Below are 27,032 nucleotides of genomic sequence, written 5' to 3' on the forward strand. Positions count from 1 at the left end.
AAGGAAGAAGGAGAAAAGTCAAATAGCAATAAATACTGATGAAGATATGCAGGGAAGGAGAAATTCTAATTCACTACAGGTAGGGATGTAAGCAGGTGAGAGAATGAGGGTGGAGGGTGTTCAAAATCAAAGTCAGAAGCACCATGCTACTCTGCTCTGCCACTCTTTCGTATATATCTGACTGACTCTAAGTCAGCATGCCACAGAGATGTTTGCATCTCCATGTGTTTTTGTTTATCTAGTGTGCCATCCACAGTGTCCAGGAAACTCAGCCAGCATTTCATATCTACCAACAAAGGGATGGATAAGAAAATGTTCTCCATATAATGTGATGATATACAACCATAAAGAACTATGAAAAAGTCACATTTGCAGGAAATAACCTATTGTGTTAAGCAAAATAATAAAATATGTGAGCACAAATACCACATGTTCTCTCTTCTATGTGGACTCAGAACTATGTGTAGTTTCTTAAAACTAAAAACAGAAAGAAGGAGTTCATAAGGAAGGGGAAATAGGCTGACGGAATGCTAAAAAAAAGCCTCAGGAAGACTATGTAAAATTTTCTTTTATTAACCTGATATTATTGTCATCTCCAAGGCTTACTGCCTCTGTCTGCTAACATAGACCTAGTTCTGAAAACTTCTAGCCTCTGTACAATATTATCTGGCCCTACAGTGTTTTCACCCTCTGAGACTTACTGCTGAATAAACTCACCCTTTCTAGCTTTTTCTGAACTCTGGCTGCTTGGTCAACTCAGCTGTTCGGGCTCAAAACTCCTCTTCATGTTGACTGGCTTCTTTTAGTTTCTGACTACACTGCTCTGTTTGGCCTCATACTAACTTTGGTAATATGCTCTAATCTGCAGGCTCCTTCTCATTCTCTGCTTCGTTCTGTGTTCACCTGTGTCTAGCTTGTTCTCTCTTCAACGTGTCTCTGTACAACTGCACTAGTAAAACTGCCCTCCCTCAACACTGCTCTCTCTTAAGTAGCCTCTCTTTTCTCTCTGTAGTATTGAAAGTTAGGCCGATCCTATTCTGTCATGTTTCTCTAATTCATCATTCTGTCTGCTTCTCAATTACACATCACTTTCAAACATGGGTACTTCCTTCGACAAACTAATTATACCTTCACTGTTTGGAATTGAAGGTGTCTGTATTCCAGCAAGAAGGATTAAAGGTGTGAGCTAAGGGTGTGTCTGTATTTCACCCAGAATATGATGGATTTCAATCCCTCTACTGGACTGTGTGGGAAGGAAGACAAGTAGTCAGAGGGAAGCAGCAGACAGGGAGGAAAGCAAAGGTGAAACCAGTGAGAACAAAAAACACTGACATCTATGTGGGGAAATGGCCACACATTGACATGAAATCTACTACTTTGTGTGCTGACATAAAACTTAATTTTAAAAGTTCTTCAAGGAAAAAATGAAAAATGGATTTCTATTATTTTATTAGATGTAAGCTTTGTATAGATCTGCAGCAGAATTTTTTCAAAATAAATAGGCTTTACAAGTATTTTCTGGGAGATTACTATGGACATAATGAAACTATACTGAGCTGGTGATGTTCTTAATGGTTGACATTGGTCTCCCGGTGATAGTCAAAAATAGAAGGAAGAAGGAAGGGAGGAAGGAAGGAAGGAAGGAAGGAAGGAAGGAAGGAAGGAAGGAAGGAAAGAAGGAAAGAAGGAAAGAAGGAAAGAAGGAAAGAAGGAAAGAAGGAAAGAAGGAAAGAAGGAAAGAAGGAAAGAAGGAAAGAAAAAAGGTAGGTAGTAGGGAAGGAGGGAAAGACAGAGAGAGGAAGGGAAGAAAAGAAACAGCATGAGTAGCATATATTGAGTGTGAGTAGGGGTCAGTAAGCCCAAAGAAGCAAAAGAATTGGAGGTGAGGAAGGGAGCTGAGTTTCAGGACAAACTTGAACTACTTATTGAACAGCAGACTTGATGCTAGCAGACACTGCTTCAGCTCAGCTTTATGGGATGGGTTAAAAAGCAGTATGCAATTAGCTACTCATTTAAAAAATAATGCCCTTTGCTGCTTTTCTATGTGTAGCCATGATGTGGAGGTCAGACAGGTGACAGCTAATTTCACCATGGTAAGAAGCATGTAAGGACAAAGGGAAGAAAGGGAAGGATATGTCCTCCTCATTGAGGAGACCTCAGACTTTCGGTAACATGTCTCTTGGGGGGAAAAGGTGCTAAGAAGATGTCTTTTCCTCCATTTTAAAAGGGATTTATTTAAATATTTGTGTGAGGCTGATTTAGTTTAAGAACTCTACATCCATGCAAGTGGCCTTGCAGAATGGAAGGTATCAAATAACCTGGAACTAGAATTCCAGCTGTTGTCAGCTGGCTGATATGAGTGTTAAGAACTAAGGTTCTCTGTAAAAGCAGTAAACACTCTCAACTGTGAAACCATCTTTCCAGCCTTACATTTTCATTCTTAATAGTCACATGCCAAGCTAACAATTCTAACACTATCCAGGAAAGTGAGAGTAAAATTAGGGAACCGCTAACAGCTGGGTTTACAGTGAAAATGCAAATTTGAGAATTATCAACATTTAGGTAACATTTGAAAATATAGGCTTGAACATTAAGGACTATACAAGGCACTGGAAAAAATGTCTGGAAATGAAACTATAAGTATAGGCATGAAAAACAAACTATTAACAGGGTAGGAAAAAGGAAACGGGAACACATAATATGTGTAGAAAGGCATTCAGTGAAATTAGAGTGCCTACCAGTTTCTGCCACACAAAACCTGAATCCAGCCTTATATTCCAGTAGTTAGGAGGTTTTATTTAATAGGCTTAATTTAAGTAAATCATTGGAGTGACAGAATGGATATATGTTTGTAGATGTAATTGAAAGATTGGAAACTGGAGTTTACAGTGGTTTCCCAAGAACCAAGAACCAAACAGGTGATCACAGGGAGAGAAAGGGAACCACAGATGTCTTTGATTATCGATGCACTTTACGAGAAAGACTGGGGAGAATGTGAGATAGACAGATAAGTTTTCATGTCCACCCCTCTTCAGTTAAGGAGAATCTATAGTAGCTTTCTTTTCTGTCCTCACATATTCAGCTCATGAAACCCCCCAGCCCCATGCTAATATGAACTGCTAAAGACAGTCTTTGACAACTTTCAAGAGATGGGCATAGTGGACAAGTTCAACAGTTCAGATGGATATTTCTTGAGGAACATTTATGGCCCTATCTAGTCATTAATCCTTCTCACAGTTCAGTCCGTGCCTTACTCTTCATTGTGACAGAGGGTTGGACATGAAAATGTATTTATCAAAAGTCCAAAGTTTAATCCAAGTGTGGTGACAGGGTCTACTTTCTCCTTTGAGTGTGGTCCTAGTTACATTTTTATTCCTATGATAAAGCACCATGTTGAAGGCAGCTCATGGAAGAAAGCATTTAGCTTGGCTTATGGTTTCTGAAAGTTAGAGTTCACGATAGAGGAGCAAATAAACAGCTGAGAGCTCACATGCTGATGTACACACCACAAGACAGAGAGGAACAGTGGAAGTCATGAGTCTTTTTAAACTTCAAAGCTCACCCACAATGACACACTTTCTTCACCAAAGCCACACCTTCTAATCCTTTCCAAACAGTTTCATAAATTTGGGACTAAGTTTTCAAGTACGTGGGCCTGTGTGAGTCATTACCTTTCAAAAGTTCCCATTCAAACAACCACAGTTATAACTCTTTTTTATAAGGGAAATTTATTTTCAAGAATATAGGAAAATCCTTTTTAAGTCCTCAAAATACAGCCTTTATTCAGGAACCTTCCACCCCACAATTTCCAAACCACAAAGCAGAGTAGCAGATTTAAACATTCACGAGATTATATGAGTTGTGAGTGTAAAACTGATTGTGAAGCATAATTTTCCCAATCTTCCTCTTTTAAGATCAAGTCCCAAGGGCTTCAAGTGGGCATAGCACTGCATCCTCTGTTTTGCATCCTCATAAAAACAAAACAAAACCACCCTCTCTTAGTAGCCACGATTTGCCTATAGGTCTTTACCTAGGTGTGAGGCCAGGTGAGTCTTACCCCATTCACACTGATATGCCGAGTGATGTCATGTTCAGCATTGTTTAGCTGACTGTACTTTTCATAGGTGCACTTCCCTATCATATATAGAAGACACTATCATCCAATAGTTGTCCTTGTTTTCTGTCCCTTAGATTGTCTAATCCCACGTGGGCAACCCTAAACACACATACATACAAGCAGCACAACAGGGAATCAGCCGGTTGTATTTTAAATTTTATATGTACATATATAATCAATTTTCCACAAGATAATATTAAGAAATCTAATAATATTTAACTGCACTTAAAAAGGTGGTATTGTGTGTGATGTTAGTATTAATCCACTCAAAAATACACAAAGATATTCACTCATTTCATTCTGAGTAATAGCAGACTAAATACAGATATAGCTTTTATTCATTAATGTATAGACACCAATACATGGGTATTTATGATGTGAATAAATCTGTGTAGTCAGATACATGGGTGGGTTTCATTTTACAGATTAGCACCAGATCTTTGTACAAAACATGAATTCAGAAGCTCATCTCCATTGGATCTTTTGCAAATGACTGCTACTGAGAGGATAGTTTTGGTTTTAAGATTTGTCTTGATGAGGACGCAAGGCTACCATAAGAAACTTCTTTTCTGTTGGTTGCACAGTACCCAGCTTCCAAGGGCCCAGCTTCCTCTATTGCTGCTAGGAAACTGAAACTTTCTTCTGCTGGTAAGAAAACTGTGAGCAAAGTTGGCAAATGCCTGTAATGCTTTTCGCCTCAGGGATGTGGCCCAGAAAGCTGAGCTGGATTAACACATAGCTACAGGAAAAATGGATGGATGGTGTGAGCAGAAAACAAACCAACAATGGCAATGCCTCAGCCCTTCCATACATACTCTTTAGTGAAACTCTGCTCTGACAATTAAAAGGAGTAGGATTCTCCTAGAGTTCTGACAGACCACCGAACTCATGGTTTGGGGTTTATAGTTGAGTGAATTCTCCAAGAAGAGAAAGAAACCTTGAGGCTCCTTTACAGTTTGGTTATATTTCCAGTTCTGACATTTTAGCCTAATCTACAGATGGCCCTTAAATAAGAAGTTAGATCCCAATCTTATCAGAAATTGAAAACATCCTAAATTGTAAATTCATTTGAAAGTTGCAAAACTGTGAGTGATACTTATGCCTATTAAGGTGAACTGACTCCTCCGATGTCACTTCTCAAACATCAGCAGGAGCCACTAGACACAGCACCATAGACTCCGATGTCATGCTGGATGGGCTTCTTCATGTCAAGTTGTATCTGACTGCTACCTAAGTACAAAATACAAGCAAGTGTTCCAAAGTTCAAAGGAAAGTAAATGCTCACCATACCTGAACTGAATATAAAAGAATGAGCTTTATTTTAAAACATTTTAAGGCAGAATATGTTAGCACTCTGTCTTTTATTTTATGACCAGAAACAGACCTACTCCTTAGGAAGTTTGACCCACAGAATTAAATGAACTAGATAATGGAAGGAAAGGAATCTTTCTCGCTGCAGTTGGCTGGCCAATTGCTTTGTTTCTGAGATATCTTCATCTTCAACTAAAGTTTTGACATGATTCTTAAGAGGACTGAGATCTCAGATTTACAGACATAAACATAAGTTCCAGATAGATGCTATTTCAGACTACTGAAATCCAGTTCTATATTGCCAACAGTAATAACAAGACAGTTGCTTTAGTATCACAATTATTAAGACTGGAACAATTTTACAGTTAGGCAGTTCATATCCAATAAATTCAGATTGCCTGCCTGGCTCTGCCTGGTAATAAGAGGCTCCAAATAATCAAAGCATAAAGGAAACAGGCACAGCTGGGCCATCTGGGTTTTCACCTAGTGATTGTAACACAACCAGCAACCATTTTATATCTGATAACTTGTAAAAACACTGTGCATCTCTGAAGAACAGAATATCTTTTGTTTCCTTCCCCTTCCCTACTCCTGCTGCCCATACTTTTTTTTCTTTCCCAATCCTTAAACATGGAAAGCAATTCTCAATTTAGACAAAATTGAAAATAAATATAACAGCACTTTTCCAGCTTTCTTAAACAGTTATTGTGTCCCAGTGATAAGACAAAATTTTGGATCAAGTTTCCCAGCAGATTGGGTCATACTTCTAGTCCTGAAGAGTAGAGTCACAGAGGAGCCTGAATAGAAGAAGGAAAGAGCCATATGTATAGGTTTATTGGACAGTTGTTGGGGAGGAAGCAAAACAAGTTAGCAACAAGTTCAGTAGAAAAGTTCCTGGCACCATAGTCATCCAGGCGCTAGCAGGTGGACACGGGAACAAGGCATAGTCATCTGAAATGGCAGTGTCAAGATGTATGGTAGAGTCTCCCAGGCATGAGCCTATTACTAAGCAGAGTTAAAATCTGTTTCAGGATGTTCTGAATGAGAAGTGCCTCCAGTTTCACATTGTGTGGTGGTCCTGCTGTCCTCTTTCTGGTTCTCTGGTGTCCAAAATCCCTGGGAGGCAAGGAAGACAGGTCAAATAGCCTTCTACCACACAAGTTTCTGGATGACTCTTGCTGTAGGAACCAAGGGACATTTAAAAAAAAAAAGGCTGTTCCACAGAAGGTTGCAACTGGGGCTTAGGGGATATTGACAAAACTAGGCCAGAATTAAGCACCTGAATGCAGAGCTTTGCTTTTACACTCCTTCTTTAAGCTTCTGAGGAAGCTGCCCAGCATAGATAGAGGGCACTCTGAGCCTCCTGTCAGCAGCCAGGAAACTAAGAGGCTGTTAGAAGGAAGACACGCTCCTTCCTATGGGAAGATCTTTATTAACAACTGGTTATGCTGGGCAGAAGTGAGAGCAGTGATCTAGAATGCATCCTCATTTGCTCACAGTAGTCTCACTGTTTGGTCTGTAGGAAAAGGAAACAAAGACGAGGCTTAAGAGTGTCATGGTGATCATCCACCTGCCTGGCTTCATAATATGACTGATATTACCTTGGAACTGTATGCTACAGTTTGCCATGCAAAGCTTTGTTGGGTCACTGTAGCCTAGGGGATAATTTCTATCATTTTTACTATTGAGTTTTATAGTTCTTGGCATGCAAGATAACCTTAGGGGAGAAATATTGGATGGCTCAACCAGAAGGTAAAAAAAATAAGCAAACAAAGAAAGAAAAATACCAAGATAGAGCCAGATATATCATGGACATGGCTAGAATAGTGACATGTCCTTCCTTCAGACTTTCAGTGGCTGATCAGATATCACTTCATTTTTAACAAAGTGAGACTAAACATATGCTCTATGCAACACTACATTGAAAATTGAAATGTTAGCATAGAGCCAGACATAGTGGCACACACCTTTAAAACACCAGCACTAGGTAGGCATAGGCTGACTCTGTGTGTTCAAGGCCAGCAGAGTATGTTGGGAATTGCAGGCCAGAGATAGCTATATAGTAAGACCCTGTCTCAAAAATCAGAAAGGAAAGAAGTAAAGAAGGATGGAAGGAAGGAAGAAAGAAATCAAAGAACAAAAGAGAAAAAAATTCTAGCTTAGAATTTCTCAGTGAACTGTTCTGTAATAACACCCCAAACTCACATAGCTGTTCACTAATGGTGTCATGTCTTCACATACACATATGGGGAAGGACATGTCACATATGAATTCTTTCAAAGCAAATAATGTATTTTTTGGCGTTGTCTCACTGAGATATTTCATTTTCTTTTATTCCCTCCCCCATGCCTTCAGGCCAAAACATGAGCATGAGTGTCCTTATAGCTGATCACAGCAATCTGTCCGGAGACAATCCTGTCAAAGCAGCTTTGGGACCTGCAATGTTCCCCAAGTTAGGACCTCAGCTTGACAGCTTGGCTTTTTGTGTCATTCTGTACTTTGACATCTCCAAAGCACAAAGTGGTGTTCTCTAATTCACAGAAAAAAAAGAGTCAAACCTGGACAATAACTTTTAAAAAGAACATGTCCTGCAAAATCATTAAATAATGTTGGTTTTTTATCCTAATTTATTCTACTAACAAACACCAATTGCATGGAAATAAATTTTACTGTCTTACCTTTCTGAAACTGAGTTCAATTGCCTCTAGGCACACTAAATGCTGATGTGTAGACTACAGGAAGGCCTGTGGCGCAGACATACTAAGTTCACACCAGGCGTCCAATAAGCTCAGTCACTAACATACAAATACATTAAAGAATCATTTTATTTTTAAAAACATTGTTCTGTACACACTGGTGGTGATGATGATGATGATGATGATCAGCCAGACAGATAGCTTAGGGTTTGAGAGCACTTGCTGCTCTTCAAAAAGGCCTGAGTTTAGTCCCCGGCACCCACATTGGGCAGCTCACCACCTCCCATAACTCTATCATTAGGGCATCTGATACTTCTTCTTGCCTCTGTGGGCAGGTGCTTGGCATCTGTCTGCACATACTTGGCAGACACACAGACACATGAATAAAAGCAAACAAAAATTAAAATAAGGATAACAGTGTTAATAATAATAAGGTTAATTCACATTTTCTTCTTTAAACTTTTGCTAAATGCTCAAAATGAGATTGTTATTGGTTCTGTTTGTGTATCTGCTCAGTTAAAATGTATTGGGAATATAGTGTTTTTCACCTTGAAACATCTAGGCAGAACCTTTCTCCTGGATACTAACATGAGCCACTTGGTTTACTACAATATGCTGAACAATATGCATTTCACCGTGTAAGGAGTGGAAAGACTTTGTTCTCGAGAGTTTTACTGTTGAATATTAAAACATTTTAAATAGGGTTCCTCAAGTCTTATGTTCCCATAATTAGATGTCACATTAAGTAGAAAGTAAAGTACCCTCGGTGACCTTGGTAATTCCATTAATCTCCAGGCATCTCAGAGTTTTGTTTGTTTGTTTTGTTTTGTGATTTTTTGAATTGGGTTGAGTGAAAGACTTCTTAAAGCAAGCCTGGATAATTTGTTAAGTGATTTTATTAATGCTTAATACAGAAGCACTCTATAAAAACAAGTTAAATAGACATTGTTTTATATAGACATTGTGTTAAATAGACATTAGTTTTACATGCTACTGTCTTTGCCCAGGGTTGGCCACGATACAGCTTTCCAGCATTGTTTACCAGCCTTTGCTACAGGAGGTGAATTCTCAGATAAAAGATACACACAGACACACAGACGTGCACACACTCGCACAAGCGTGCACACACATGCACACACACACATATACACAGTTAATCCCTTTATAATTTACCTTCTTGGCATAATTGCTGGGGGGCAAAATCTCCTGCCTTGAAAAGTATACCCTTACCAATTTATTATCTCTGTCTCTCCATCTGCCCTAAATTTAGTAGCTAGTCCCTCCTATCCACTAACATCCTTGGCTACTCTCCGTTAGTGGAGGCCACAGGCCACAGCTCTCCCCAAGACCTCACATGGTTGCTGCATTCTTCTTCCTCCAAAGCATGGCAGTAAAAATCCCTCTCCTTCCCTGGGTCTGTCTCTTTCTCCTGGGATCCAGAAATTCCACCTGTACTTCTACCCAGCAAGTAGTCCCTGTCCTTCTTACTGACAAATCAAGAACCAACTGGGGAATAGGATGTTAGTATCAGAACCTCCCCTTACACATTAGCATTTTTTACAGGTTTTTTTTTTTAATGATGGACTAGAAAGTAAACCCAAGAAAGCACATGAAGAATTGCTTATCACTACAGAATTTCTAGAGTCACTATTTCGTGAAAGAGTCATAATCACTTTAAACAGAAGCAACCAAATAAGTATATAGAAATAATTTTATATATAAGAATTAAATATACTTACATGTTTTAAAAATTAGTTGTATATCTCTTTAGATCATAACATACAGGTAACTGATACATAATGTAGTTTCAATTAAAAGCTTGTGTGAACAAATTGTATTACTAAGTGAATGATCTAAACATATAATGTACACATTTTGTGTGTGAGGAAAGCAGTATAATAGAAAATTCATATATATATATATATATATATATGACATAAAACTCTACTTACAGATATTAAAATAATTACAACTTAAAATAGTTTCATCAGTATGCCTATGATGACTCAAGGGGAATATTTCCTTTGAGTTAAATTAACTCAGTAAAACCTAGCAGCCTGTAAGTCACTCCAAGGAGCCCCAATTGGGAAATTCACCTGTCAGATTAGTAACCTCAACAGAAGGTCTAGATATGTCCTTTGCCACCTGAGGTGAGAGACAGTAGCTGCAGATGTGAAATGTCAGCTGAAGAAATAGTAACTAAGGGTCTAGTGGTCCTTTGTGGAGAAAAGTTTCTGAAACACTAACAATAATTACCTCACAAGAGAAAGAACTAACACAGATGCACTGAGCCAAAGTAAGGTTTGCTTTGGTTTCTGTATTTTGTGGCTGGGCTTGATTTTGTTTCCATCGTTATTTGTTGGTTTCCCCTCTAATGGAGAAATTAGAAGCAACATCAGTATTAACAAAACATATGTCAAGCATAAGACTTCACATCCAATATGACACTGAAGTGTCATATTTTATTTTATTTTAAATATGTGCATACAGCGTGTACTGATCCTTCTTTGTCAGAGGTTTATGTTTGAAGCGATCAAACTCCTTTCTCCTAATTCTTCATAAAATGCTGAACAATTATAATCTATATTCTCCCCGTCTGTGAGTCTCCCTACTCTCATGAATCGTTGGCTGACACAATCCATGTGGGCAGTGGGAGCAGAGATGGGGAGCCAGGGAGGGTGTGTGTGCAGAAACCCTCACACGTAGTGAATGACCTCACCTGACCGAAGGACCAGCAGTCAGTAGGCAGATCAACTTTACTTAGGGTGACTCAAGGCTTATAAAGCTTTGGAGGGGCTTATAAAGTTTTGGGGGGACTGAGGATAGGAACATCCTGGATGGGTCAAATGTCATTGGCTGGAGGCTTAGGGTATCTGGAGTGCCTCATTAGGATAGGATACATTTCAGAAAACTCCGGTGATTGGAGAAAGGAAATTGATTCTGTAATCAAACTAAAGCTATGTGACATTCCTCAGGTAGGGGATTTTGAATTCCCCAGACAAGATCAGAGAAGACTTGCTAACGAGAAGAGTCTAACACATTGCACTGAGCCGAGGCTATCCAGTCATGGTGGACTTCAACTTTAATTAGCAGACTTTTCTCACACCCATTGTGCAGTGAGATACTAGAGTTTACTCCTTATGTTTAACTGGATTTTAGTACTTGCTCTCTGATTTACCTCCAAACACCTTATTCCCATGTTTTTCAACTTTAGCAATCACTATTAGACACTCAAGTTGGATTTTCTTCATCATCTATAAGAAAGAACATGTAGTATTTGTCTTTCTCTGTCTAGCTTTTCTGGTTATACAATCAAATCTGGAATCCTTAAATAAGTATAAGGGTCATTGCTTTAAACAAGGTCCTATCCTGAACCTAGACTGAAATTCAATTATACCTATCCACAATTAAGTTTGATGGACTTTGGCATCAACAAAGTGAAAGCAAGCTGTTTATCTGACCACCTAAAAGACCAAGAGAAATGGGAGATAAGAGTTAAAAGTGCCAACAGGCAGCTTCACTCACTGTAATAAAAGAAGAGTTACCTTAATCCTCTGCAGCCAGTAATATTTAATTCTTTAAAAATAACTTGAGGGAATATGTTGTTAAAGAAGCCCTTAGTTTCCATTATTTTGCCTCAGTCTTTCATTACAAGTAATTCTGAAATTATCAGTCATCTGTCTGCTTCTACTTCTTTCTCCATCTGTGAAATCAACTTTTGATTATTTTGTTATTTGTTTTCTTAGTTGTCTTCATTTTTGTTTCATTTCTTTTGTTTCTTATTTAGCTAGAGTCCCATTCCATAGCCTCAGGCTGGTATTAAATTCTCAGTTCTTTTCTGAAAGCCAGGTCTAGGATTTGGTCATTGGAACACAAATTCTATGCTACAGAATTAAACATTGTTTGATTATAAATAAAGCCAAATAAGTCACTATCATTTTGTGCTCCAATAAAATATCTGGTGAATGATGGAGTAAATAAGGACCAAAGTGATCACCATTTTTATTAATTAATGTTTATTACTCAGATGCAATAAAAATGGATTTCCAGAACCTCTTATACCTAGTAACCAAACTGTAGCCATGACTAACTAAAGGAGACTTCTAGAATGAATTAAAACTTTTGTCTTAAGTCTTGCTTAATGAAACTATATAGAGAAAGATGAAATTCTTGAGTTGCTTCAACAGTTCTTGAACAAGTTCTGAGTGAATCAAATCATCGTAGAGAGTGCTCTGGGTGGAAATATCTTCTATGAAGACCCATGCTAAGGGTCTGTGAGATGGCTGAGGGGCTAGAGTCACTTAATGTCATATATGATGACCTGAGGCCAATCTCTGGATTAGTCAATCTCTTGATAGAAGGAGAAACGGACTACTGAAAGTTGTCCGCTGATCTCCAGATGTATGTTAAAGCAATAATTAATGTGGAATAAATGTTCCTTTAAAGTTTAATCAAGTTATCTTTAATCTCTTATGGCATGGTATTTCTAATAAAAAGAGAAAAACAGGATACAGATTTACAGGAGATAGAATGAAGACTGCACAGGAAGATAGCCAAACACCAGCCAAGAATGGGCTTTTAGAAGATTTCCTTGCAGCCAGGCAGTGGTGGCGTGTGCCTTTAATCCCAGCATTTGGGAGGGAGAGGCAGGTGGATTTCTGAGTTCGAGGCTAGCCTGGTCTACAGAGTGAGTTCCAGGACAGCCAGGACTATACAGAGAAACCCTGTCTCAACAAACCGAAAAAAAAAAAAAAAGGAAGAAGAAGAAGAAGAAGAAGAAGAAGAAGAAGAAGAAGAAGAAGAAGAAGAAGAAGAAGAAGAGGAAGAAGAAGAAAAAGAAGAAGAAGATTTCCTTGCTCACAGCCTGTAAAGGAATTAATGCATGTGCACATGTGTGTCTGTGTGTGCATCTGTTGGGGAGAATCCCTCTCTAGTCCATGAATATGAAACATTAAACAATTTACCTAATATAATCACAAGGTGTCAAGTTGTGAAAGACTAGGGATGTTGCACTAAGGAATTCTAATTGTATGTGTCCCAGACCTAGAGTCTCAAGAGTTGCCCCTGGAAAGCACAGATAATATGAAAAATATATGTGTATTTTGGAAGGTTCTAGATGTGAACTTCAAGTATAACAGAAGCGAATATAATTATTAATAATGATTGATGTGACATTGTAAAGTCCATGTCAATGGAAAATCACCCCCTGACTCCCTCCCTTCCCAGAAGGGTGAGGCCACATGATCCCAAGAAAAGCCACAGGACCCCTCCCTTCCCAAGAGGGTGTAGACACATGGTTCCAAGAAAAAACATGGGTTATTGGACAAATGGAGCCATCTGGCAGCAGAGAGCTCCCCCTTAAAAGGTCCCCAACAACCCACTAATGCCAACTGATCAGTTTATTGCTAAAAAACTGCCCTGTTATAACTGTATATAAGCTTCTGTCCAAGTATGCTCGAGGACACTTCTCCTGCGTGAGTGAAAGCCTCCAATGCATTGGACCAATAAAATCCTCTTACAATTGCATCAATTGCCCTCTGAGAGCTTACTTCATGGGGTCCCGGTAGTGCAGCCATTGGGCTTCTCAACATCAGTAACAATTAACACAGTGTTCTTGAGGATGAGAAGCAATTAGTCATAGTTGACTTGAGTAACTAATGTACTAACCAATGGCATCTAGCTTGGATAAATGCAGAATTACCTCTAGACACCTAGGAGATGCATAAATATCCTGATTCAAAATCAACTTCGGAATGCTATGTTGACTCTACCATCCTTAGTATTCATTTAATATGGAAAGAGTACCTGTGCTGTAACAAACAGAAAAGCTTAGAACAAGAAGGTAAAGGAAGACTATCTTTGGTACATGTGACCATGAACACTAATGCGCATGAGGAATCCTGTATAGCTGCCATCTGAAGACCCCCTGAATACCAGTAAAAATGTTTTGTCAGTACCCCTGGATGCCACATCCTTCACAGCTATCACAGATGCTGTTCCTCACAGTGAGCTCCTAACAGGTTTAGTACAGTAAGGTATGTTTAAACATGGATACATTCATTCCTCAATTCATGTCTCAACTCACCTCAAATTTCTGAATGTATCCTCTCTTTCCCCAAGGAAATAAATCTTTCTGGAAATATTAAGAAAAGGGAGAGGGAGAGAGAACACTGTAATATTATGAGAGTGGAACCTGCAGGAAATATCCAGGTGAATAAATGACTCACTGATGAAATTTGTTCAAAGGGCAGCAATGTGATAAAAATACAATGAAATTCATTTATGATTTTTTTCTGTACAAAGTGACTGCAAACTAAATTAGAGTTAAGGAATGGAAGTTCATGATTCAAGTATTACTAGGTAGTAAAGTGCTTGGCTAGTTCCTACAAGGTATTGGATTTGGTTTCCAGGATAAATCAAGGAAGGATGGAAGTTAGTTCAATTTGAGAAAGAAGGTTATTTTATTTTGTACAATTCAAAAGTTATTCATATGAATACTTTTAGTCAAATTATAGGAACAAATATGATTTCATTTTTAAAGCAGGGTCAAATTCACTAGCACATGACTTGATAACCATTTTGCCACCTTCATTTGAAATTTCCTTTCCAAGCTTTGAGAAGCCTCACGGAGTCCTCTGAACTCCTTGATTCAGTAAGAAACACTTCTTTTCTGTTTACTCTTCTCCTGGACACATAGGTGATCAGTTTCATTGACAACACACCCTTTCTCCCATCAGTCTTCTACCCAGTCCCCAAATACACTCAGGGGACATGCTATCTTAATGACTGAAGTTATACATCTTAAAAGTTTTCCTCACAGCAACGAAATATCTGAGAAAGGTAATACTGAGAAGTGAATATTCATTTTAGGGTCACAAGGTTTCAGTTCACAGTCAACCACTTGATCTTTTTGGACCATGAAGAGGTAGAACATCATGAAACAAGAGCATGAAGAAATAAATGTGCTGACCTAATGGTGCCAGGAAGCAGACAAAAAGAAAGGGAGAGACTGGAAAGTTGTGTAGCCCCTAAACATGGCCCAGTTACTACTTCCTTAAACTAAGATTCTGTTTTTAAAGTTCCCACAACTTTCTACAATAGCACCACTAGCTTGGGTCAATGGCTTCAACACATGAGCACCTGGACATATCCTATACAAACCTTAAAATTCTACCCCGACCTCCAAGGTGCATGTCTGTCTCATAAGGCAGGATGCATTTAGTCTGTCTCTAAGAGTCTGCAAAGTCTCCATGGTTGCAACATTGTCCTAAAGCTCAAGCAAAAGTCTCCTGAAACTAAAGGCAAACTCTCAGCAATGAACTCTAATAAAGGGGAAGAAGGAGACTGTGTTCCTTTAAGACACAACAGTGCAGAGAGAATATTCTATTGTGAAAGGGAAAAGGCTGTGTGGTATAGAGAGGAGGAATGGACCAACATAAGATCAAAACTCATCAGAAGAAACATTTTTTTAAAAAAAAAATCATAGTTCTTGGGCAACAGGGCTGTGCACATATATAATTCCAGCGCTTTGGAAGTTGGAGCAGGAGAATTAGAATTTTGAGCCCAACTGGACTGCATAGATAGATTTCCCTCTTCAACCCTAATTGTAATTTCACATCCAGGGTTTAGGACAAGTAGTGCCATATTACAAAACCGTAAGAGTGTGGGTGGCCTAGTCCCTATGGACAGGACCGCCTCAAAGCTTCACTCCCCTTGGCATCTGTCTCAGCAGGATCCAAAAAAAAAATCTTATCCTGGCAAACTTTCTACTTTTCTGGTATCTCTAACTTCCTAGGGTCTCCATTGTGTCCTTAACTTCAAAAGTTGCCTTGTCAAAGACTTCCCACAGAGATCCCAGCTCTCTTGTACATTGCCTGGCCCCCTAGGTTTTCCTTTAAGTTCTGATGGAAGCCTACATGACTGTAATCCTTACTTTTTTTCCATGCATGCAAAACTAGCAGCTCATGGATGTTACCAAAGTCATCCCCAGCAGAAGCAGTAGCTCCCCTTTGAGACCCCCGACCCTCACCCTATTCAAACCATGGCTAGAATTACTTCAGAATACCTGGGAAAACACTTCCCTTGGCTACCCAGTGTGAGCAGTGTTCCCTCAAGGGAAAGTCTTCCAAATGAGTTAATGTGCTCACTCCTCTGGTCCCATTGTGCTTTGCTCATTCCTCAGGTGTCTTCAAGGCACCCTATTATTCCAGTCCATTATATTGCCTTATTTTCAATGATGCTAATCTCTCTAATACTTGTGACTCCATCTTTGGTCTGCTCTTTCCTGAGAGGATGCTAAGCTTTTCTAACATTTCCATTCTTTCTGCTTTGTGTTCATATTTCTCATTATATGTTGATTAAAAGCTTCCAGTAATATCCATGCTACATCCAGAGTTCTAAATTGTCCCCATTCACCCACCAAGTCCCAGCTTAAATGTCTAAGTAACATTAAGAGCTGTTTTGTTGTGTCAGGTTCAAAAGATGCTCCAAGAAGGTGCAGAAGTTGATCACAATGAAGTGTTTGGGTTGCCTCTAAACCATCTCTAAAACTTAGCAGCATACATAAAGTATCAGTGATGTGGCTGAAATGTTATCAAGAATTTTGGCCCTTTCCCTCTTAAAATCAAGAGAAAGTTTAGTGCTTTATAGCCATTATTAATAATGTGTTCTTTCCTTCACAGTTTTAAACATGAAAATTGTTTTATTTGCTGAAGTCAAGGCTAAGTAAGAGCTAAGATGGAGAACACAGCAATCTTCTGATGCACCTGAAGAAGGAAAAGATGTAGAGATTATCTTTTGTTGTACTCTACGTGTGTGTATATAAAAACACATCATAAGATACATAACTCCAATAGCATTATGTTATTTAAATTCTAAATATCTCCATGACACCAATTAATTCAAAGGGTACTTTGCCTAAATTCTGGTAAACTAACACAATTAGATAGTCTATCGTATTTTCTATAACAATTCTTTTAAGTCTTCCTATACCCCGTGGCTATTTATGATTGGAAGTCGTTGCTAATTTATATTTCTTCCTGTACCATAATAACTGTGAGAGATCGCCATGCCACCTCTGTGGGTTTAAGTTATGTTTCCATGTAAAATACAAAAGGTTAATTACTGTTCAGAGCCTGACTCTTCTGTGGGAGTAACTGCAAGTTATTTATTGCCCTTTGTCTTGTAAATTATGTTAATTGTGCTGTATTAGCAGTGTCAACTGGAAGAGTGTTAATTAATTTAACAATTTAACAGGCACTTTTTTTTTCCATATTGTTTTCTGTTTCAGTTGATCTATCTTTAGTGAATGAGGATGACAATGCCATCTACTTCCTGGGAAATTCCCTTGGCCTTCAACCAAAACTGGTTAGGACATACCTGGAGGAAGAACTGGATAAATGGGCGAAGATGTAAGTACCACGTTAAAACGTGTAGCTCTACATCTGACAGAAGAATTCTGAAAATTACAAAAGGCATCTGATTTGAGTAAGCTACACCCTAGCATATTAAGACTGATGAAAACATGATTTACAATATTATAATATGTTGATGAAATGAATTCGAATCAGAATAAGTCCAAATTGCAAAACATTTTTAAACAGGAAATCCTCTTTCCCACACCTAAATGTGGCCATTTTATCTCATGTGGTTAATGACCAGAAAAGAAGTTAATTAATGATTTTGAGTGTTTAATGATGAGTTCATGACTAAGCCAAAAATGCCATCAAAAATACGGAATACAGTCTCGTTAAGATAATAAAAGACTTGGTGACACAGATGATCGTGGATGTACTGAGTGGGGTGTATCATCTGATTGAGCATTTTTAACCTCTTACAGTTTTATCCTGAGGAGAAGATAGTTAAAAGACATCTATTTCCAGGCTTGCTACATATGGATTCTTCCCTGAGCACTTTCTCTCTCCTGTCTCTGTGTTTATTTGTAGTAATGGCCAACCCTTCCTTCCACCCTTCCTGAGCATATCTGCCTTCTCTGCCATGTGTTATGTCTTAATGTCGATATATTAAAAGTATATCTCTTAAAACATTTAAAATTTTTCATTAACACATAACAGCTGCTTATACTGATGAGTGTGATATTTTGATGTATGTTTATGATATGCACCCATCAATTCAAGGTAATTGAGGTTCCCATCTAATTATCATTATTTTAGAGCCTTTGAGGTCTTTTCTTTTAGTTTTTAAGCAAACATAATTGCTCATTGTGAATTATGATCCCATCAGTTAAAAAAAAACCTAGAACTTACTATTTCTGAGTTTGGATACCCATTTTTGACCCTCTATACTCACCCCTTGAGTAGACAACTTAGAAACATCTATTTTCATTACTTTCATGTTCTTAGGTAAATAATCTGGTTTTATGTATCTTCTCTCTACAGTAATTACTTATAAAATTGGAATTAGATATATCTGTTAAATATTTGAATCTTATTTCTTATTCCTTATATCTTGTCTTATTTCTGAATTGTAAACACAAGTATTTTAAAGAGCCCCACCTCTGATCATATGAAAATAAAAATCATTATGGAAATGAGTCCCACTTGAAGGTCAGGAAACAACATTTCAGAAAGATGAAGCCACATTAATTACGAATTCTGGAGCAGGCCGTTTGGTACTCATAAAATCTCCTATTTCATGACCTTTCCTCCTCTTCTGTGCTCCTTCATACCGGCAGCTAATGCCTTCTTCAAACTGCCTACAGGAGGACAGCTACCAGGACACTTAGATAACACTGCAAAGTTCTTAATTTTCATGGTTAAGACTGAGAGCTCTCACATTAATGCGAGAATGATGAAAGCTTATATAATTTATTAAGCATGTTGTAATTTCATCTCTGTGGCTTTTATGTGTAAGTTTCAAAATACACATCATCACATTTGAAAGCATTTTGGACTAGCAGGTTTTAGTATTTAATAAATGAGGGTCACAGTTAATAAAAATGGTTGATATTCATTTCGGTCCTTAATGTTAGAGAGCAGAGTTAAATTGGATGATTTTGCACTTTTGAAAGTGTCTTTCCCCCTTGAATACTCAGGCAGCCAGGCTTTGCATTTTTATGCTCTAAGTATTTAAAAGATGCTGCCCTGCTGCTCCATTCATTCTGCATCACACCTCAAACCACCTAGGGCTGGTTGATGATTGTTGAGATGTTACAATTAGATTTCAGGAAAGCGCCTGTCTCCCAGAGCATTGGCTATTGTTGCATTCCCCTTTCATGTTTTACTTTGTGAGTCGAGACAAAGCCCGAGTTTTAGTTAAGTCCTCCCAGTGCTCATTAGACAAATGATTCACACAGGAGTGTGCTTTAAGACTGAAGGCAATGAAAACAGAATTAAAGGCCTTTTCTAAGCCAAAGAGCTCCACCTCTTCTTGCTTTGATCTCTTTACTTCCCCTTCCCCTCAGCCCTGGAGACCTAGTCAACCTTGTGGCCCGGTTGCTCCTAAACAGCAGCAGGGTTTCAGACGTGCAGTTACACTTCCGGTCCTCATCCTCCCTCTCCCGCCCCGCCTTGCCTGCACATCTTTGATCCAAAAACAGTTTTTATTTGTCTTTTTTTCCTCCCAAAAATATTTAATTTGAAACTCCACTTATAGCCTTTTCTCTATAAGACTCTGTTGGAAAGATTTTTTTTTCCTTATCAACTTAGCTCCGAATAATGAGAGGGCCTGCAAACTTTTTGACAGCAGAGAGATTGTTGAGAGAAAGCAAGTTCGAATAGACAGAAAAAAACTTTTCTTAATAGAGTGGCTAGCTAAAGGGCAGGACGTGAGGGAAAGCTTTAGTGATTCCTAGAGAAACACAGGAGGCTCTGTGGGATCTTTCAGAACTGTGCTGGAGTTAGCAGTATCCTTGGCTGAAAACTTCTAGGAAGGACAGTAGAAAACTGACTTTGTCCCTCTGAATTTGGGTTTGTGGCAGCCTTACCTTAAGGAGCCCTTAAGTCAAGTTTAGACCATTTCTTTTTTAAAACTTGCTCTGTGTGCACGTTTCCATTTAAACATGATTTCATTTCAACTGTGGCACACTGTGTTAGGCTGTTTGTCCTTTCTGTTACATTTCTGACTATTGTCTCGATGTCCATATTAATCTCCCATTTTGCCTGTGACCCTAGATCTGGGACTTCCTATTATTGTGGTAAGCTTTAACAGATGCAATATTACTCTCTCTGAGTCCCTGAAATCCACTCTTGCTCCAAAGCTGATATACAAGCCAGGTCTATGCCTCTCTCATGTGACCAATGGAAAATTCTCAATCAACAGAACCTATAAGCTACATCATGCTTTTCCTTTAAAAACAAAATTGTAATATAAAGCGATACGCTTCAATGTAGCATTTTCATACCAAGTTTATTTTGTTGGTCTTGTTCCCCTCTACTTGGTTCTGATCCCCTGTAGCATTCTATTTACTGTAGTTCCGTCTCACCTTTCACATCTTATGTATGGGACTCTAGTCCCATCTTCCAAACATCTGTTATTTGCCATAGAGTCCCATTTCTAGTTTCATGACATGCATCCACCCTCATGTTCACATACGATCTCAAATGATAGAGAATACGCATGTCACTTGGAGTTTGGATTATTTCATGTAATAAAATGATTTCCAGATCCATCATTTTCCTATAAAATTTCATAATTTCATTTTCTTTATAGCTTAATAAAATTCTCCTGTATGCATGTCTCACATTTTCAACATCCCTCGATAGAAATCTTGCATAGTTACTGTTGTATTAGAAAGGCGGCTTGAGTCCTGATAGACCACACCAGGCCAAAGCAGTTCCACGTGGCAGAGGTTTTATTAGGAAGGAATTGGGGAAAAGAGGAGAGAGAGAAAGACAAAGGAAAAAGGGGGTCGAAGGTGAGGAAAGGTTTGCCTTTCATCTAGGAGGTTACATAAGTGTGAGAAGTGGGCTCTAAGAAGTTATGCAGGGTTGTCATGGCAACATATGTCACCTATGTTTAACATTCCTGAGTTTGGAGATGGTTTGCCAAGCTGGCTCTAGATACCAACAGTTACTTTTCTATAACATAGCAGTAACGGTGCATACAAGTGTCTCTATACATGCTATATTAGAATATGCCCATTAGTAGTATTGAGATGGTAAGAAATGATGGAGGGGGCTTTGAATTCAGGGGTATACTTTCTCACTCACTCCAGGTAGATTTTGACTCAGAAATCAGAGTGTCAGAAACTCATGGTCACACAGAAATGATGCTGAATCAGTGGCTCACAAATTTCAATAATGAAATTCATAAAACACAAGGGGTGACTTTTAGATACATATGAATTATAGGGAGTACAGTATAAGGTGGGTTAAGATCCTACACAGCAGGAACAAGTACATCACCCAGCTGCTACTCTATGGGCTTCTAAAGAACTTACAGTAGAAAGTGGGATGGGGCTTGAGAGAGGATTCCCTGCTTAGCAGTTCTGTGGGGTCCTCTCAGCTTTAGTCAAGTCTTCCCAACAGCTTCCAGGCAAGGGTGTGTTGGACCCTAAGATCAAAACTGGGGAACACGCTCCTGCAGAAACACTTACACACAGGGGATTTGATGCAAAAGCAAGAGGTTTATTGAAAATCAGTGCACTGGGGTTCCCCTGCACACAAGCTAGAGGAACCCTGAGCCAAAGCTAAGAGCAGCTTTTGTACCATTTTCACAGAATTCACGAGGGTAGTTTGACAATAACTTCTTAAACAATAACCACAAAGACTGACCTCAAACAGCCGTTCCCAGGCCCAGTTTCTAAGTAACTCAGATTTGCACATTATCTTTATAACAATGAGTGTTAGCTAAGTGGCTTCTGCTTACCCAGGTTTATTACATTAAGGGCCCAGCTTCCTGATTACCTCTTATCTTGGGCCCTTCTCCTGGAATGTGTGTGTAAGTCTTTGGAATGTGCTCCTCCAGGGATGTATCCCTGGGGCAGGTAATTTTTAAGTTTAAACTGAAACCTTAGATTCCTTCAATTGTAAGTTTAAACTGAGACCTGAAATTCCTTCAGGTGCTCATTTAACCAAAAAAAGACAGCCAGAAACCAGATCAGAAACTAGAACTCCTTTGGGATTCCCAACCTCTAACTAAGGCAAAATCAAATAAATGAATAAGGACAAGTAATTATCTTTTTCCATTTATTGTGCTCCCTGTGCTGATGACTGACAGTCTTTAATTAATTGATTTATTTATTTATTCATTTATTTGCTATGAAAGCTTTACATTTACTAAATAGCCTAACATAAATGAAAGCTTATTGTCTCATCGGTAAAGACAATATTAAAAATTACAATCTTAACAGTAGCATTCAAAGTATCAATATCCTTTGACAAAGTGAGATATCGCTTAGGTCTATGGATGTTGAGGTAGAAAATGTAATATTCTTTTCTTTGTACATCCTGCCTATTTATCTACACCACAACTTCTATTTGTAACTAATTTTATACTTTATGAACATCATGTTTGATTACTTAATACTAAAGAAAAATCAATGATCAAAACACAGGGTTTTAGTGCTGGATTTTTAAAAGTTTAGGATTTTATAAAAACCTTAAAATAACAAAATACCAGATACTGAAGAACTTATAAATAGTAGAAATGCATTTTCTCACAATTCTCCAAAATTAAGGTCTGAGAAGACTTGGTGCCTGCTGAAGGCTGCTCTCTATTTCCCAAATGCTACTCCTTGCCACGTCACAAGTGATGGATAGTATATGTGCCTTAATCACGTTTTATAAGACTGTCCTATTCAAGTCTCTGCCCACATGACTTAAATCACGATTAAATCAGTGTTTCTCAACTTGTAAATCAGGAGTCTAACAACCCTCTCAGGGTTTGCCTAAGACCATTGGAAAACACAGATATTTACATTACAGTTCATAACAGTAATAAACAGTAATAAAATTACTGTTATGAAGTAACAACAAAAATAATTTTAAGGTTGAAAGTCATCATAACATAAGAAACTGTATTAGAGGGTTGCAGCATTAGAAAGATTCCAAACCACTGGTTTCAATGCTACTTCTTTAAATACAGCCACATTGATGACTTACACTTTAACTTACTACTTCTGAAAAACTGTATCTAGGCTCTGGTCATACAAAGTGTTTCTTAGACAATTTCCACTTACTTAAGAAAGAAAATTGCAACTGTACCCTCCCCCCTAAATTTACTATTAGCTTGTACCTCTGTGTTTATTTTAAAATACTTACTACTGTTATTTTCCCATTTGATACTCACTCATGAGATCTCTAAAGTTGACCTTAACAGGTAAAAATATATTTTAACTTAATATATGTGTTCTGTCAAATGAAATTATTATGTAATTCTAATATTTTGAAATAGAAAAGTTTTAACATAAACAGACTCATTTGCTATATAATAATTATCAATAAAAATTGCTATAATCTTAAACATGATATCATAAACCTAATATCCTAGCACTCTGGAAGTTAAAGCAATAGAATTGTGTGTTTGAAGATACCATTAGATATAGAGTAAGACTTTGTCTCAAAAATGAAAAAGAAATATCCTCTAATAATAAATATAATAATATTCTTCAATCCTGTGCAATGTGAAAAAAAGTAGATCGTCGGCTTACAAGATTTGAGGGAATATTTTATTTTAAATATTTAATAATAGTATGCTTTATTTAAAGAAAAGTAACATAAGTTAATAATCATAACCATAAACTTCAGTAGGAAGGCAAAATTCCATCAATTATAAGAGCATATTGTACACTGAGAAACAAATATTACATCCCAAAGACAGAACCTAGAACCATAATATTTAAGTCATCTGCATTCTTAAATCTGCTAGATTGATGTCTTAGAGAAATGCTTGTTGTTTGTGTCTTCACAGGGGCTTTTGTAAAAGACTGACAGCTTAGGTAGGATTAGTTAAAGAAGAAATGTCCTGTTGATTTATACTTCAGGAACATTCCAGCTAGCTAACGTGGAATGATTTACATAGCCATGTGCTTATGGCCAGCTCAATGATGTAAGCCAGAGACGTTTTCATCTGAAGACCTCTTTAATAGTTTTGTTCAACTATGAGTTTCTTCTTTAAATAAAAAGGGGCACATGAATAAAAAATACAGATTTTAGAACCATTGTTAGCTATTCATCAATTGGGTCATGGATAAAATTGTGCTTCATTAAGAAAAGCTGTGAAAATTTATTGATTTACTTACTGGGAAAGCTTTCTAAAATGAGGCTGCTTCTCATTTTGTAGGATGGGTAAAATATAGCCCTATTTTAAAGAGAATCTAAGCTTCTATTAACTTCCTAATTAGACGTTATATCCTGAAATCTAATTTCATGAGCAAATATTGCTTGTAGGCACCTCACAAAACACCCAACTCTTGACAATGATTAATGCTATGGTATTGGGTTAACTCTTTACATTACTTTCCCAACATTTGTAAAAGATTGCAGCTGTGTTAGGCTTATTTTAAGCAACTTTGAATGAAAGCAATCTCCTATCTTTCTTAACTCTACCACATATGTTTATAACTGCACTTTAATCTACATCCATTCTTCCTAATGACAGGCCACTTTACTTTGAGTTTATTTGGATAAAATGTTCTAAATACATTTCACTACCCCAGGCTAGTGGGCTGACAAAATGAGGAAGTAGCCTTAGTGTGTAATATTTTAAAGAGAGGGAGATGCCAAAAGCCTTGCAGGGAGAAACATATCCCTAAAGATTATTACCATGGTGTCTACCAGAGTGAGAAGTAGGTGGCATAATATTCTGAGATATAAATTCTCTGAGGCAGAACATAGAATTTTACTACCTAGATGTAATAAGATATATTGTGCTATCAGCAAAGGCCAGGGAGCTCTATGTGATTAAAATAAAAAAGGATCCAAGTATCTGCCTTTAACTACCATTTAATGATAATGATTTTTGTCTTTAACATTTATATTGGAAGTCTAGAGAGGCAAGCTGTAGGCTATCTAATAATAATATGAATAATAATAACTAGCAATTGAATTGCCCTTTTCTTCCTCCTAGTTCTTAGCAGCCTATGTTTATTCACACAGAAAGTCCTTCTCCTTCATCTCAGTTTATATGGTAATAGAAATATTAGCTTAAAATTCCTGTTATGTACCACATGTTGATGAAGGCAGCTAAGCATTAGATTACCATTAGGAGAGATGAGTCAGCAAAGGCATATTGTGCATCCATCTTTTTTATGTGTTATGTCATTTACTTTTCCTGCTAACCCTTTAAGGGACATATTGTCATTCATTTATGTACTTTCGCAGATGTGGAAAACTAGCCCCTGTAAGCTTCCAATAAGTGTGGTTTCCCTCCAGTAGAGACCTGAAGTTGACTCATACTTTATGATAAAAGCCAACTGTCAAACATTCAGAACGTGGTTTTGGTAGCATGGCATCGGATGTGCAGGCATTCTGGCTCACCACAGGCAGATGAGAATTTCAATCGGTGAAGATAAACCTTGACTTCTTGTAGATAAAAAAGCATGTGCACAAGCCTTATTTCCTAGTCTACAAGGTGTCAGACTCAGACCAATCCATTTCAGAGTTATGGAAGACACAAACAGGGGGCAGTACACTAAATGTTCCTCTAAACATTTTGATTCAATTACATCTGCACTTCTATGTGTATTATTCTTCCTTATATGATGGAAATGTCTTTGTACTGAAGTATTCCTTTGTATTTTCTGCCCCTTCCCTATAGCCTGCTAGAAAATTTATTGGAATAATAAAATTGAGCTGTGACATGAGAGGTCAATCACTAAAAAAGAGGTAAAAGTATAGTGCTGATTATGATTGTTACTAAATTTTATTATTTGCATGAAATACTATCACAGTATAGTCATTGTATATATCTTATCACGTTAATACATTTTGCCTTCCCAAAACAAAATAGTACATGTAATTTTGTATAGATATGACTTGCAGACTACATGTATGTAAGTAGAGTGCTCAAAAAGCCTTGAAAATTTCAAAATAAACAAAATATAGTAGCTTAGGCTGGAAAATGGTTTTAAAAAATGAAATAGCACATGGATAATCTCCCATCAACAGTAAAAAAAAAAAGTAAGCAATTAAAAAAAGATTCTTAAACATAACAAACAGGCATCACTTCTTGATTTTTAAATGGTATACACTAATATTACTATATCAACATTACAAAGGTATGTGTATTGGTTACTAGTCTTGTCAGTGTGACCAACGTTTGCACAGAATCAAAGAAGAAAATACTTATTTTGACTTATAAAAAGGTTTGAGGTATAGTCTACAAGGCCAGGGAATGTGTGACAGTGGTTGTAACTCTCTGCTCCTGGGACAGGAATATGAGGCTATTTACCCATATCTGAGGAGATTAGGAAACAAAGACACAAGACTGCCCTACATACCTCATGTTCACCCCCTGCCCACTCCCATGTTACCCACTTCCTTCAACTAAGCTCCACCTTTTCAAGGAGCCTTACCTCCCAAAATAGGAACACTTATGAATACATGTTCCAGTACAGGAACCCGAGGAGGACATGTTAACCTCTAGACCATGTTGGTATACACAAAAGTATTTTATCTGCTAATATTTGAAAAAAATCACAACACAGACACACACACACATACACACGTGTGTGCGCGCGCGAGCGCGCTTCACCATCACCATACAATGAAGGAATGATTATGTCTCTTTTCAATTTCAGGGGAGCCTATGGTCATGATGTAGGGAAACGCCCTTGGATTATAGGAGATGAGAGCATTGTAAGCCTTATGAAGGACATTGTAGGTAAGTACAAAGCACAGCGAATGCTTTTCCAAAAGAACTCTGAAGATATAGCTTAGCCATAAAAGAAAGTAATAGATCTTATTGACTAACATCCTGATTTCTAAGTTAACCCATAATGTGATATA

General features: G+C 37.8%; 1 protein-coding gene across 1 annotated transcript in view; it reads left to right on the plus strand.

The window, feature by feature from the left end:
• Kynu (kynureninase) overlaps positions 1-27,032 on the plus strand; it is a 127,718-nt gene that overhangs the window by 11,099 nt on the left and 89,587 nt on the right. Inside the window, exons 3-4 of the mRNA XM_028752198.1 lie at positions 17,414-17,534; positions 26,825-26,907. Of these exons, the coding sequence (XP_028608031.1) occupies positions 17,414-17,534; positions 26,825-26,907 (204 nt within the window). The remainder of the gene's footprint in view (positions 1-17,413; positions 17,535-26,824; positions 26,908-27,032) is intronic.

Source organism: Grammomys surdaster, unplaced genomic scaffold (assembly GCF_004785775.1).
Source record: "Grammomys surdaster isolate TR1022 unplaced genomic scaffold, NIH_TR_1.0 125888, whole genome shotgun sequence".
Classification (NCBI taxonomy): Eukaryota; Metazoa; Chordata; class Mammalia; order Rodentia; family Muridae; genus Grammomys; species Grammomys surdaster.